The 14823-nt window shown below is 43.1% G+C and overlaps 1 protein-coding gene across 2 annotated transcripts in view; it reads left to right on the top strand.

Moving 5' to 3' along the window:
* Positions 1 to 14823, top strand: part of Ptpn21 (protein tyrosine phosphatase, non-receptor type 21) — a 77604-nt gene that overhangs the window by 30851 nt on the left and 31930 nt on the right. For both annotated transcript variants that reach the window (XM_004635113.2, XM_023719614.1), the window contains exons 4-10: positions 4846 to 4943; positions 7200 to 7267; positions 7998 to 8068; positions 10526 to 10613; positions 10942 to 11030; positions 12897 to 12984; positions 13928 to 14007. In XM_004635113.2, the coding sequence (XP_004635170.1) occupies positions 4846 to 4943; positions 7200 to 7267; positions 7998 to 8068; positions 10526 to 10613; positions 10942 to 11030; positions 12897 to 12984; positions 13928 to 14007 (582 nt within the window). The remainder of the gene's footprint in view (positions 1 to 4845; positions 4944 to 7199; positions 7268 to 7997; positions 8069 to 10525; positions 10614 to 10941; positions 11031 to 12896; positions 12985 to 13927; positions 14008 to 14823) is intronic.

The following is a 14823-nucleotide window of genomic DNA, read 5'->3' as shown; positions in this document are numbered from 1 at the left end:
GTCCCGTTACTAGACCGTTACTAGATTGGACTCGTAGTGATCCGCCTGTTTATAGCCTCCCAAGAGCTGGGATTACAGGTGTGTACCACCACGCCCAGTCTCAGTGGCTGTCTCACTGTGCTCCAGGGGCGGGGCTGGCATGGCAGGCCCAGGATTGAACCCCCGGCCCCTGTGCCTGCTTGCAGGCGTTTTAATCCACTGATCTATTTGGTCGGCCCCCCTTCATCTTGTGAGTGGTGCCTCTGTGAAGCCCTGTGGCTTCCAGGATGAAATGAGCATGGCCTTCTCCAGGCTGGCTTGATTTTTTATTTTATTATTTTTGCAGAAGTGGGGATTGAACTCAGGATCTTGCACTTGCCAGGCAAGTGCTTATTCTACTGAGCTATCTTCCCAGCCCTCAGGCTGGCTTGAAATTGCTGTACTTTTGTGAAGATAGTAGTTACCACTGCCCCTTGTTGTGGGTTTGTGTATATATCTTATCTGCTTCCTTGATTTTAAGTCCATGTTTGCCTTTAGCTTTCCATTTCTTTTGAAGCTAGGCAGAACCTGGTACAGTCTCATGCTCCTGGAATGCTGTTTGAACCTGCAGTTAATTATTGGAAGAGAATGGAAAACCAAAGAAGTTAGGAGGATCAGGTGTAGGGAAAAACAAATACTGACTGTGAAGCTGATCTGAAATATAAACATTGAGAAAGATGTGAAAAGCAGGAGGAAAAACATGAGCTGTTCTTTTTCACTCATTTAAACATTTACTGAAGATATGTTATGAAGGTCAAAGAATGATGGTGGGAGTATGGGAGGTGAACACACAATTTGCATTCTGCATTTGGACCCTGGAAGCGTTGCTTACAGTCTAGTAGAACTGGCAGTTCATGTAAATAAATAATTTTAGTATCTGTGGTACATTGCCAACTGGTAGTCAGCTCATTACACCAAGCTGACCTGGACTAGGATAGTGCTGCTGGCAGTGGAGGCCCACCTGAGGAGTGTTGGCAGCAGCAGAAGAGGCAGAAACTGTGGGGAGTTTACGGGGGTGCTGTTGGAAGCTGCTGGTTCCCCTGGGCTTTGGGGGAGCTCTGGCGCTTACCTGGAGCATCGCTCCCTGGCTCCAGGGCAGGTCTCTCCCTGCTGGCCCAGATCCTCATTCCTCTGGCACAGCCTTTCTAGCTCCTGCCACTGACCTTTGGGCCTCTGCAGTGGAGATCCATGACGCCGGGCTGCATAAGACACTGCCATGGGCTCCATGGAGTTGGATTTGTGGGACGCATCGTTAGGAGCTCTAAATCTGCAGCTGGACTCATGCAGGAAGTTAGGATCCAGGCCCTCAGCTGGATTCTTTGGTCCTTAGTCTGTAGACAGATTTCCTGCACTCCTTGTATGTGATTCTTTGGGTGATTTGTTATAAAATAATCTTATAAAATTTGTCATGTATTGTATTGTTCCTCTTGCAAAAACCCCAAACTACACCAGTATCCTAGGATAATAAATGTTTTAATCAAAACACTGAGCTTCTTGGGGAGGGCATAGGTAACTTAAATAGGGAAGGTAAAGACGTTGGGTTTCAGTTGAATAAGTTTTGGAAGGAATTTTTAGTTGAAGGGAAGAACCTCTGCAAAGTAGCAGAAATAATGAAAATTTCAAATACTACCTGGACTGGGACCGCCATGCCGGCCCTGCCCCTGGGCGTGCTGAGAGGGCAGTTGGGACTGGGTGTGGTGGCACACACCTGTAGTCCCAGCTCTTGGGAGGCTGTAAACAGGCGGGTCACTATGAGTTCGATGTAGTAGTGAGACCCTGACACCCTGTAGACCCTTCCGTAAAAATACAAAAAATCAAAACAAAACAAAACTGAAACAAATGCTACCTGGAAAGGTGAGAGAATTTATAAGCAGCAGGCTTGTATCAATTATAAAGTCCTGGCCCTGAGAGGAAGACTTTTTCAAAATAATATAGGGAAAAAGAGACAATTAGAGATAATTCTTTTTTTTTTTTTTTTGGCGGAACCGGGGATTGAACTCAGATCCTTGCCTTTGCCGGTCAAGCGCTTATCCTACTGAGCCATCTCCCTGGCCCCAAGAGATAATTCTAAAGTGATAGAAACCGTAAATTTAGAAGACAAGACTAAAAATTTTAAAAAAACATGTATATGCAATAAGATTCCCTAAAGGAGAAAGTGAAAACATCAAGGTGTGTCAGCAAGATACTCAGTGGACAAAGCGCTGCTTTGGCAGCCTCAGGGCCCAGGGAACCCTGGTCCTGCATGCTGCGCTGGCCCCGCCCCGGGACTCGCTGATCTGGTGACAGAGGCCTGGTGTGGTGGCACCTGCCTGTAATCCCAGGACTGGGGCGGGGCTGAAAACAGGAGGATCACCACAAGTCTGGTCTGTGTAATGAGACCCTGTATCAGATACACAAATTAAAAAAAAAAAATCAAGGCAAACAAATTCTTGTTTTGGGGGGTTATTTTTAAATGATTATTTAATTAATTTATTTAGTACAGGGTCTCACTATGCAGCACAGACTCATAGTGATCCTGCTGCCTCAGTTTACCCAGTGCTGGGATTACGGGCGTGCACCACCACTGTACCCGGTTTCGGTGGCCGGCAGGGCATGTGGGCAAACCCAGGACCTTGCACTTGCCAGGCAGGCGCTTAGATTGCTGAGCTACCTCCCAGCTCCACAAGCAAATTCTAAACACTGTGGTAAAACTTCTTTGAAAGACTCAGAACTTGAAGCTATATGTTGAAAGGACAAACTGCCCAGAACGCATCTGAGAGTGTTCAGTCCCAAGCCATATTCTGCACAATCGTTGGAAATTGATTATGTAGACCCAAGCTCTGTTACTCATGAATTAAAGAAAAGAAGATGGTATCAGACTTTGCAAGAACACTTCATGACAGCAGATAGAAAGAGTAACATTTTATGTACTCAAGAAAAGAGACTGTAAGGCAGCATATCCATCAGAAATGACCTTTAAATATGCCTTAGCTCAGAATGCCAAATTAAAATATTACAGACCAGGGCTGGGGAGATGGCTCAGTAGAATAAGCGCTTCCCTGGCAAGCGCAAGGGCCTGAGTTCAATCCCTGGTTCCACAAAAAAAAAAAAAAAAAAAAAAAAACAGACCAACAGCTTAGCCAAACTGTGTTTTCTCACAGTGGAGATCTGGACGCAGTTGGCGCTGGTGAGGGCTCACTTCCTGCGCTGTAGACCTCCTTGGGCTCTCACATGGTAGGAGGCGTGAACTCTCTAATTCCATCCGCCCTCACAGCTTCATTTGAGCCTCATGATCTCCTAATGGCTCCGTCACCAAGTCCGGGCACATGGTGGGTTAGGGCCATGGCATACGCATTTGTGGTGGTGGTCAGAGCAGCCCAGCCCCCAGCAGAATGGAAAGGCCCAGACTTCTGAGGACAGGCCGCAGCTTGGATCGTTTTGCATGCCCTAAGGGATTATCATACATCCAATCTTGAGTCAGGTGCTTAAAAGATTAAACAAGCTCCCCTAAGGACTGATGCTTGTTCCTAGAAACAGTGACAAGTAGGTATTACTGAACAACCTGACACGTGATTTTGGTCTTTTAATTTTAATTTTTAATTTTTTTTTTCTTAAAGAATACAAAATAGTGATAGAAAAAAAAAAACATAAACAAAAACAAACAAAAAAACCCCAGCATTAGAAATGATACAAAATAAGAATAAAAAGAAAAACAAATTAGGCGTGAACTGCTCCTTTCAAAGGATCAGCAGAAAAAAGAAAAAAAAAAAAGACCAGCAGAAATTGGCAGTACAGTTATCCAGACCATTCTGCCCATATACATAAAAATGTCTTTTTCCTTTCTTTCAGTTGTCCTTTTCCTCATTCCAGTTACTCCGTCCCATTGAGTAGATTCTTTCCCTTTCACAATACCTTTCAGATTTTAATTACTCTTTCAGGTTCTCATGCTAGTGAGATACTACTAGTGATTTTGCACATTTGGATCTGAATTATTTCACTTACCAATGCAATATCTAGCTGAAGTTGAAAGGGAAGCAGTTTTCCCAAACTCATTCAGATAGACAAGTATTACTGGGATACCAAAACCCGAGAAGGACCCAACCGTAGAGGAGAACTACAGGCGAGTCTCCCTAAGGAACATAGAGGCAAAAATCCTTCATTTTGGTCTTAGTGCCATTTTACATTCAAAGACTTGGAATTCTAGGCAGCAGCCAGTTGGCTGGTCACGACTGAGACCATGGGAAGCTAAAGACCACTGGTGTCAGCAGCCCCAGGCACTCACCTGAAGAAATTTTTACTAGCAAAAGAGGAGATTCTGAGCATCATGAAGAACAGTGACTGTATAGATGGAAATGTAACAAGTGCATTTTTAAAAATTCAATTCACAATATGTAACTTTCTGAATTTTTATCAAAATGGGAAAGTGATAGAGGAAGTCCTGAAGTGCACAATTGCTGAAAGTAACAGCTGTTGTTGGAGTACTAGCCACGTTCCCAGCCTTGGATTCACAGCTTTATGTATGCTACTGAAGACGTTCAGCTCTTTGAAGGGGGTATGGTAGCTGGACTTATTTTGACAAGTGTGTGTGAGTAAGTATCGTCAGGGACGTTGTTGTTACTCTTCAAAACCATCTGGAGTTAAGATGTCATTTTTTTTTTTTTTTTTTTTTTTGCGGAACCAGGGATTGAACTCAGGTCCTTGTGCTTGCCAGGGAAGTGCTTATTCCACTGAGCTATCTCCCCGGCCGATAAGATATCATTTCACTGGCTTATGTTCTACCAAATTAATGGTGAAATATTTTATCTTGATGATAATACTGACTTTATAAAATTGACATTTTTTAAATAGGTATCAGTATTATTTGCAGCTGAAGAAAGATATCTTGGAAGGAAACATTCCCTGTACTTTAGAACAAGCAATTCAGCTAGCAGGCTTAGCTGTCCAAGGTAAATAATGCATATTAAGTGATTAATGTTATAGTTAATAATGTAACAGTTCTGTCAGATTAAAATGTGTAATAAAAACAGTAACGGTTTCTTAAAGTAATTAGCTTTCTATGTATATTTTTAGGGGTGTTCATATATTAATGAATAAATATGCTGTTAATTCAGGGGCTCCACTGTAGAAAGAAATGTATTTGAATTACTTCAGTGAAATATGAGATTTTTGGAAGGTTAACCATGTTATATGTATAAAGATGTAGTGAACAGAAATGCATATACTTTTAAAACAGTTAATATGCTATATATTTATGTAGCTGCAGGAGTTGGCATGCTAATTTTTTTTTTTTTTTTGGTGGAACCGGGGATTGAACTCAGGCCCTTGCACTTGCCAGGGAAGCACTTATTCTACTGAGCCATCTCCCAGGCAACTATGAGCTAATGTTAATCAGCAGGGTTGAGAAGGTTATGTTCACTTTAACTGCACTTCATTTGTTTGATTTTAAGGGATTTTCCTGGCTTGTACAGTGTCATGAGCCACAACAGATAATTCTGCATTTCCTAAACGTCTTTGGGAGGTGCTGAGTGTCAGGCTCTGCCTCGTGCGTGCCCAGCAAGTACTGCATCACGGAGCAGCCTGCTCAGACCTCACGTGCTGTTTTTTTGGCTAGTTCAGGCTGCCTTAATGGCAGGTCTGCTGCAGCTTGTGGAGCTGGGTGTTGAACCGCAGTTCCCTGTGCCTGACTGCATTTGCCTAAGTGGAGCTTTGAACAGCTGAGCTATCAGGCAAGCTCCCATCATGTGCATTTTTGAATTGTGTACTTTTTATGTGCTTGATATGCACGTAGTTTATTGTGCGTACGCACATATTTGATATGTGCGTATGCACTCTGGAATGATTTCTGAATGCATGTCATTTCAAATGATAATTGGCATTTAACCTCGAGAAGTGAAATTTAATCCAGAGAATCACTGATAAAATTCCTCCAGTGGGGCTGGTGAGATGGCTCAGTGGTCTAAAACACCTACTTAGAACAAGCTTCGCAAAGCACAGGGACCATGGTTCAATCTCCAGCACCACATGCCAGCCAGCCCTGCCCCCTGGTGGGCTGAGCTGCCCCCCCACATAAATAAATAAAAATTAAAAAATTCCTCCAGATATTAATAGGTATGGAGACATGTTCATTTTTAAATGTCTGATATATGTGGAATCATATTCCTCTTGCAAGTACTTTTAATTTTCTTAAGTATACTTTTTCAGCTAGGTGTGGTGGCACACGCTTGTAATCCCAGCACTCACAAGGCTGAGGCAGGAGAATTGCTGAGATCAAGGCTAGCCAGAACTAATAGTGAGATCTTGTGTCAAAAGAAAAGAAAAAGAACCCAATACCTTTTCTTAAGTTTTTTTTTTTTTTTTTTTTTTTTTTTCACAAACTTAACTTTCTATTTAATTTAATTTTTTTCGAGACAGGATCTCATCATATAGCCCAGGCTAGCTTCAAACTCACCATTCTCCTAGCTCAGCCTCCCAAGTAACTTTTCACTTTTTAAAAAACAGTAATTTCATACCCTCCTAATCCAGATACGTCTTTCTTTAACAAATATAAATGATCTAATTTCATTCCCCACCTTGGTTTCTGCCTAACATTTTTCTTAAAAAAAAAAAAAAAAAAAGAGAACATAGCCAGGTATGGTGGTGCAAGCCTATAATCCCAACCCTTGGGAGGCTGAGGCAGGTGAATCACTACAAGTTTGAGGCCAGCCTGGCTTACACAGTGAGTTGAGTCGAGCTTGCACCGCATAGTGAGATCCTGTCTCATAAAACCTAATTGAAACAAAACAACCCCCCCAAAACCAAACACATATGCATACCATTATAGAATGTTTTGCTTTGTTTTTAATTATAAAAACCAGAGTATATTATATATAGTTTGTAGCTTTTAAAAACTTGATTCATAAGCATTATTCCAAGTCAAAACACATGAACCTACCTAATTAATACTTTTTGATGCTTAGGAGGCTGAAAATAGGAGAATTACTATGAGTCCGATCTACATAGTGAGACCCTGTACCAAATACATCTTTAAAAAAAAAAAAAAATATATATATATATATATATATATATATATATATTATTTTTTGAAAGATACTTTATACATCCTGTAGTTTTCAGACAGATTTGGGTAAGCACATCTCTAGGCTGTACATTGTGCTATGCAGATTAAATAAAATCAACATGTGAATGTCTATCATTTTGTACAGCTGATTTCGGAGACTTTGATCAATATGAATCCCAGGACTTCCTTCAGAAATTTGCCTTGTTTCCTGTGGTAAGTCCTCTGGCATTGGGCCTTAGTCACAGGTTTATTCCTGTACCCCTAGAAATTCCCGACATGAAGTCCATATGGTGTATGCTTCCTAGGCTGGAAGAGTGTAAAAAGCTCAGTTCGTCTTGCAGGCATCGTAAATGTCAGTTCTTTCCGTACTGTACTCTTCTTGGTAATTGGAAATGTACAGAAACAAGTCTGAAGTCATTGCTGTCCCTAGAAAAATTAGTTTTCCATTTGCACATGAGCCTAAGGGGGGAATTGTTTTTGGCGTCTAAGAACCACAGAGAGGATTTGGTTTTAACAGAAGGCCTGAAACCTAACACAGTTAACGCTGAAATGAATTTGATGTCTTATCAGCAATCTAAAAGGACATTGCCTCTTGCTGTTTCAAGTTGTGGCTGATGGAGGTGGCGTGAGAGCTGCCTGGCGTGCTCCACGGGCCTGGCACTGCCAGCCAGAGCGTGCACAAGATGTTTTCACGCTGGGTCAGAGCCGGCTGGCGGGTGTCACCGACCTGAAATAACTCAGCTGAAACTTGCTCTGGAATGAGCTGAACAGGGAGGGCAAGTTTCTTGGCCTCTGCGTAGGAGCTGCTACATTCCTTGGATCCTGATTACAGCAGCAGCAGCGCTCCCATTACTAATACTAGGCGTGATCCTGCCTTAGTCGAGAGGCAGTCGCAGCGGCGTTGATTCCTCCTAAGAGATGGACGTAACTGTGTTTTCTTTAGGGGTGGCCCCAAGATGAAAAAGTGTTGGAAGAAGCAACCCAGAAAGTGGCCTTACTACATCAAAAGTACAGGTAATGGGCTGGTGAGATAGCTCAGTGGTCTGAAGCATCTGCTTAGGCAAGCTTAGGCAAGTGCAAGTATAGCAGGGACCGTGGTTCAATCCCTGGCACCCCATGCCATGCCAGCCCTGCCCCCAGGGTGGGCTGAGCCGGCCACAAAAGAAACAAAAACAAAAACAGGTAACACTAAGAAATAGGGCACGGCAATAGTATGGAATTGTTCCGTTTGAATTTGAACTCTCTCGATGCATTACATTTAGAATCTCACTGCAACTACAAGTAGCAAGTTGGTCCATTGCAGTCACTGTGTGCGGAGTGCGTTCAGGGGCACTGGCCCACATTCATCCACTCACCAGTCATGCTTTACCCCTGAGGAAACGAAGGAAATGAAAAGCAGCCAGTCCCTGAGGGCCGCCAGTTCAGCACCTTGGATGTTACGTAACAGATCTTATGTTATGCAACAGCATAGAGGAAGGCAGTGTTGGGGAGACTGTTTTCCTTCCGGGGGCAGCACATGCAGTTACTTCCCCTAGGGTATTTTAGAAGCAGTGTTTCTCTTGTCTGGGAAGCTATGATAGGAGCTCTGGTTCTACCCCTGCTGGTGGATATGACTTTCTTTGATGGTGAATCTCTGTGTTGCCTATTTAAAAAACCCACCCTGAGGGAATGCTAGCTCTTAGTCTACGCCAAGTATCATACAGTTCCATGTTTTTTATATGCTGTAGAATCATACAGCTCTAGTACTCTTTAAGGTCAACATTATCTCCACCTTGGAGATGTGGAAACCAAGCTCATAAAGACTTTGGTCTTCCCATGTGGCAGTGGTGGGATTTGAAAGCAAGTCTGGGGGCTGGGGAGATAGCTTGGCGTCTATAGCACGGACCTAGGTTTGATCCCTGGTACCACATGCTGTGCGGGCCCATTGTGCAGCAGGCCACCAAAACCAGGCATGGTGGTGCACACCTATAATCCCAGCACTGGAGAGGCTGAGACAGGAGGATCACTATGAGTCTGAGCCATGTATTGAGATCCCATAACAAATGAATAAATTAATTAATTTTTTTAAAAAAAGCAAGTCTGCAAGTCTGTCTGATTATAACCTTTTGGATTGTGGCAGGTACAGGCTGTGGACCCTGTGGCTTTACTCTTCCTGGGTACATTACTGCTAAAATACACCCCCAGCCTGTATTCCCCATGTTCTCTTCCAAATAAGCCTTTTGCCACTCACTAGTTTCTCTGCACTCCAGTCTATACAAGCATTCATAGATGATTAATCTTCTAAAATACCACTTTCCTTTTATCTCTCCCCCTCTTCCTCCCAAATATTTGTGGGTATTTTCTAGCTCTCTATGAGCTGGTGAAGCCTTTCTGTCTCTATTTTCTGCTCTCTAAATGAGCATTCCCCCCCCCCAGCACAATTGGTCCCTGAGGCACACAATGTCCTGCTTGTGTCACGTTCATTTCATTCACTTTTGCTTTTTTTCTTTTTTGGTGCCTCCCCCCGCCCCCCACCCTGGGGATTGAACTCAGGACCTTCATACTGAACCACAGCCATAGCCCTTTGGTTTGGACTTGAACTTGTGATCCTCTTAGCTCAGCCTAAATCATCCAGAGTCCTGGGATTATGAGGCATGCGCTATTGTGCCCAGCTCTTCTACACCTCCTTAAAAGACAGTCCCAACGAACGCATCTGTACTCTGCCTTTGTGTGAGGCAGAATGCTAGATTGGCTCAAAGATACAAACAATAATTTCCTGCCTCCTAGAGTGCGTTCCCTGCCTGGCTTTCCTGGGGATGGGCAGGGCAAGCATTCAGCTGTAAATACAGTGATGAGGTAGGGGAATGGGTACCCTGGGAGAGCTGTGGGCAGCATGGGTTATGGCTGCCCCTGGGTGGGGCTGTGCAGTGGTGAGTCCAGAAGGTGACCAGGAGGAGTGACACACATGCTGAGTTGCAAGGGGTACTAGGGATTGTTCCAGTCCCTCGTGGGTGCCAGGTATGTGGGGACGAGAGGTCCAGATGTGTGAGAGAGTGGTGCATTAAAGAAAGGTAGAAGCAACAGAAGAGGGGGCTCGATTGGGGTCTCCATGCCGATGAACACCCCTTCTTCCATGCTGCTTCCTACTCATCTCTGTAGTGCCCCCGACACTGAGCTAAGAGAGATTTTCCTCTAGCCATCTCCCGTTGTTTCCTCCACTTACTACTTGATATCTAGCATTTGATTCTCAGTCTAAGATGCAGGATGTTATAGATCTTGCCTTCTGCATCCGGCACAATGCTTGGCTGGTAGTCAGCGCTTGATAAGTATTGAAGCATTTGATGAAACCAATTACAGATGCTCAGAAGCCTGAAATGCTTATAATGTCTTATTCCAAATTTGTATGTAGTCTTTAAGAAAAGCTTTATTTAAAACGTGTCCTATCTCTGCAAGCGATCTCAGTAATGTTGAGTGAGCCCTCTTGGGTTGCAGAGGGCTCACAGCTCCCGATGCTGAAATGCTGTACATGCAGGAGGTAGAAAGGATGGACGGCTATGGAGAAGAGAGCTACCCAGCGAAGGTAAGCAGGCTCGAAGCCGAGGCTCTCCGCAGCTGGGATGGGAACTGGAGAGAACAGCAAGGAAGCCTGAGCGTGCTCTGAGGCTCAAGTGTGGGAAAGCGCCAGTCCTATGTCCAGCATTTGGTAGTACAACACGCTCCTACTGTGCACTTGGTGCTTGAAATGATCAGGAGACTCCATTCCAGTTTTCATACATGTTTACAAGATGAGATCTTCTGAGCGTTTTGTATTCAAGTTTGGGGAAACAGTCTTAAGGAGCTGTGTGTAGTCACTGCAGCTCTTCAGCCTCTGCTTCCTGAGTGGCTCTTTCTCTGCTCTGTGCTTGTAGGACAGCCAAGGAAGCGACATATCCATCGGCGCCTGTCTCGAGGGCATCTTCGTGAAACACAAGAACGGAAGGCCTCCTGTGATCTTTAGGTACGCTCTCTCCTTTCTATGCGTGCTTTCTGTGGCTCCTGTGGGTGACGTTTTCATTTTGCTCACAGGTCTCTCCCGAGGTCTCAGTAGAAAACAGAAATACTCCCTTCCTAGACCAGAATGCTGCCCGAGAGTAGTGAGCGGTCCATTAGTGTGCCGCTCTCTGCAGTATCGATGTGCAGAAAACAGTGCTGCTAACAATGGCCTACTTATAAAATGCTTCAAAATTCATAACCCTTTTCTTGCCATGTGGAGGCCATTCTTTGTTTTGATCTGAATTTTTCACTTGAGCTCGGGTTTCTAGGGCTAATTGTTGTGGAAAATTTAGACCTTTCTTTTCATTCTTCTTATGTAACAAAATTCCTCAAATACCAACATCCCGACAAACTTCAATTACGTTTTGTAATGTTTACCCCCATTTCATAGAAGTGATCCTGCTCTTCATCTGTAGAAGCCTTGGGGGGTACATAGTGGACCTGATATGCACACGTGTGCCAATGGTCCCTCCAATCGGGGCAAATTTCTGAAGGTTGAAGGGAGAGGTAGCTTACATTTCCTTTTTAGTATTCTGTGTTCCAGTTGCTATCTGAAACACAGAAATTGGATCATATTGTCAAAATCTTCCATTATAGTTCCTTAAAATTTCTCACCTTAGAAAATCCAGTGTCACTTCCCAGGAATATTTGCACTTTCACTCTGAGATTCTGTTTTCTCTCTTTTTTTTTTCCCTATCTTCTATCTTGATAAAAATATTAAACATTTATATGTTTTATAAAGAATTAAACATACCCTGTCACTTTTGGGTTTGGTTCCTTTGTGTCTGCCACTTACGGAATGTGCCGTATCACGTACAAGATGCTATGCTGAGTGCTTTCTTCGTTTTTTCATGTGATCTTTATAACAACTCTGAGTAGCAAGTGTTGCCACCAGTTTACATGTGGGATATTTGGGCCTAATAAAAGCTGAGAGATCGGTCCATGGTCTCCTAGTTATTAACTACCATAGACAGAACTTATACCCAGATTATATATTACCACCTGTAAACCTGTGCTCTTGTTTACCATATTAAGCGACTCCTTTTGTTCCTCCTATCTCTTCCTCCCCCACTCTCTCCAGCCTGCACATACTGTCCCAGCTTTCTAAGCCAGCACTGTCATTTCTTCTTTTTTTTTTGGTCATTTCTTCTTGACAAGCAGTTTTTTCTTTCAAAACCTTTTTCATTGACTGGGCATGATGGCAAGCCCTTATAGTCTCAGCTACCAGGAGACTAGACCCACGCAGGAGGATTGCAAGTTCAAGTCTGAGTCCCAGTGAAACACCCCAACTGGTTCAGTCCTTGGTTCCCAGCCCTCGCGCTTCATCTTCACCCTGCAGTCTTTCAGAGTCACCCTGCCTCTGCCTTCTCTTGTGTCCAATTCCAACATTCCGCAGTGCTTTCTTGTTTATCTTCTGCCTCGTGCAGCCCCACCAGCCAGAGTGCCCCTTGGGGGACAAGGAGCTGTACTGTTAGTGTCCCCAGGACCTGTGCAGTCTGGCACTGTCACGACAGGTGCCCTTTGCAGTGTTGAATGAACACTTGCAACATTGGGGATCTCTGAACATCAAGCTAACTTAGCACAGGAGGATACTATATTTTACATCTTTCAAATGCTCTCTTCCTTCATTGACTTCAATGCATTCATTTTTGTAAGTAGCTGTTGCTGCTTCAATTAGAGAATAATGCTGGGAGATTAAAATGACTCTTTTATTTCAAAACGATTAATAGATAGTAACTTTTGCTCCAAGCTGAAGCTCCAAGCTCATGCGTTCTGTTTCCTCTCCCACCCCTGAGCACTCACATTGCTGTCCCTGTTGTTTCTTTCTCAGGTGGCACGACATCGCTAACATGTCCCACAACAAGTCCTTCTTTGCATTAGAGCTGGCAAATAAGGAGGAGACAATCCAGTTCCAAGCTGTGAGTAAGACGAGGCATCTGTCGAGGCATCTGTCGGAAGACTCCTCAAAAGAGCAGTTAGCATTTCTGTGAGGCTTTGGAGGGGAGGGGTAGCCTTCAATTGTAACGTTTCTTCATTGCCTAAGAGAGGAAGTTGTGTAATGTAGCATTTTGAAAAATGGGTGTTAAGTGGTGGCTTGGAAAATATTGTTGAGTAAATGAGTCTTTGGACAGGTGCTATCTTTTCCTTTCTGTTAGTATTGGGGATTGAATCCAGCTCTGGCCCTTTATTTAGTTTTTTTTTTCTCGGAACCGGGGATTGAACTCAGGCCCTTGCACTTGCCAGGGAAGCGCTTATTCCCCTGAGCCGTCTCCCCAGCCCTTCTTTATTTAGTTTTTACTTGGGGCCCAAGTTGGGAAGAAAATAAGTACCAACATCTTAATTCTGGTGATAAGGAATAGTTCTGCCGCAGTATTATGTAAAAGTTATCTGTTTCTGCTCTCTTGACAAAGGCAATATGGAGTCATGTTTTGCTTACAGTCTTTGAAAATATTTGTCAGGAATAAAAGTGGGAATTTTTTTTTTTTTTTTTTCGGAACCAGGGATTAACTCAGGCCCTTGTGCTTGCCAGGGAAGCGCTTATTCCACTGAGCCATCTCCCCAGCCCAAAAGTGGGTATTTTGATGTTTTAAATTTCCAAGGCCTATTTGATATCAGACCTACACAGTTAGGAAGGTTTTTTTTGTTTTTTTTTTTTTTTTAAATTCATCATTGAAATCCCACTTGTAAGAATCATGTCCTAGGCTAGGTGTTAAAAAACGAAAGAATCGCAGTGCACAGGAAATGACCTTGTCGTACTGTTGCCTCCACGTACACCTTGGCCCCAGGTGAAGCTGGTGCAGAAAGCGCCAGTCACACTCGCGTGTGTGCCTCATGTGACTTTATGCATGTTGTGTTTGCCAGGAAGACATGGAGACAGCCAAGTACGTCTGGAGACTCTGCGTCGCACGGCACAAATTCTACAGATTAAACCAGTGTAGCCTGTGAGTATCTCCTGCGTGTGGGAGCTGTAGAAAACAGCGCACTCAGAACTTACTCCTGAGCTTCCCTGTGTATCTGAGTTGTCAAATGATAACTTTTCCTGATACTTGCATCATAATCTCTTTGCTTTGTTGTATACTAAAATGACATTTGTTACCCAGGGCTGGTGTTGTCTGTATGTGTGACCCTAGCACTCTGGAAGACTGAGGCAGGAGGGTTGCAAGTTGGAGCCTCGGCTGGGCAACTTAGAGAAACCTAGTCTGAAAATAAAAAAAAAAAAAAAAAATACCGGGTGGGGATTTAACTCAACGCAGGGACCTTGGATTCAATTCTCAGCATGACAAAAAGAAAAAAAAAATTCCCTCACTTTGGCGGTAGACCAACTTCTAATAACTACAGTTATACCTCCAGACTTTCTTTCTTTTTTTTTTTTTTGATTTATTTGTTTTATTTTATTTTGAAGAGTAAAAACAAAAACAAAAACATACAGCAGACACAGACAGAAATAGGACAACATATAGCAGTACATATGTTACAGATTTTCAAAATGAGAATAGCTAATTAACAATGGTTGTTACATTATCTTTTTTTTTTTAAAGTCAACAGAAAATGGAAATATACTTGTTAAAGTTTCTAATACTAGGAGAAGATATCATACAATGTCTTTTAAATAAGTTGTAAGTCAAAGATACAGTATAAATCTTAGAACAAAAATTAAGATTAAGCAATATTCAGAAAATTAAATGTTTCAAAATAATTGAACTAAGAAAAAGTTTTCATGATAGCAAAGAAGTACTAAGAGTAAAACATAAGATAAA

The sequence above is a fragment of the Octodon degus genome, unplaced genomic scaffold (assembly GCF_000260255.1).
Source record: "Octodon degus isolate 3935 unplaced genomic scaffold, OctDeg1.0 scaffold00070, whole genome shotgun sequence".
NCBI classification, from domain to species: domain Eukaryota; kingdom Metazoa; phylum Chordata; class Mammalia; order Rodentia; family Octodontidae; genus Octodon; species Octodon degus.
Note: the sequence above shows the minus strand (reverse complement) of the source record. Positions and strands in the feature narration are given on the sequence as shown.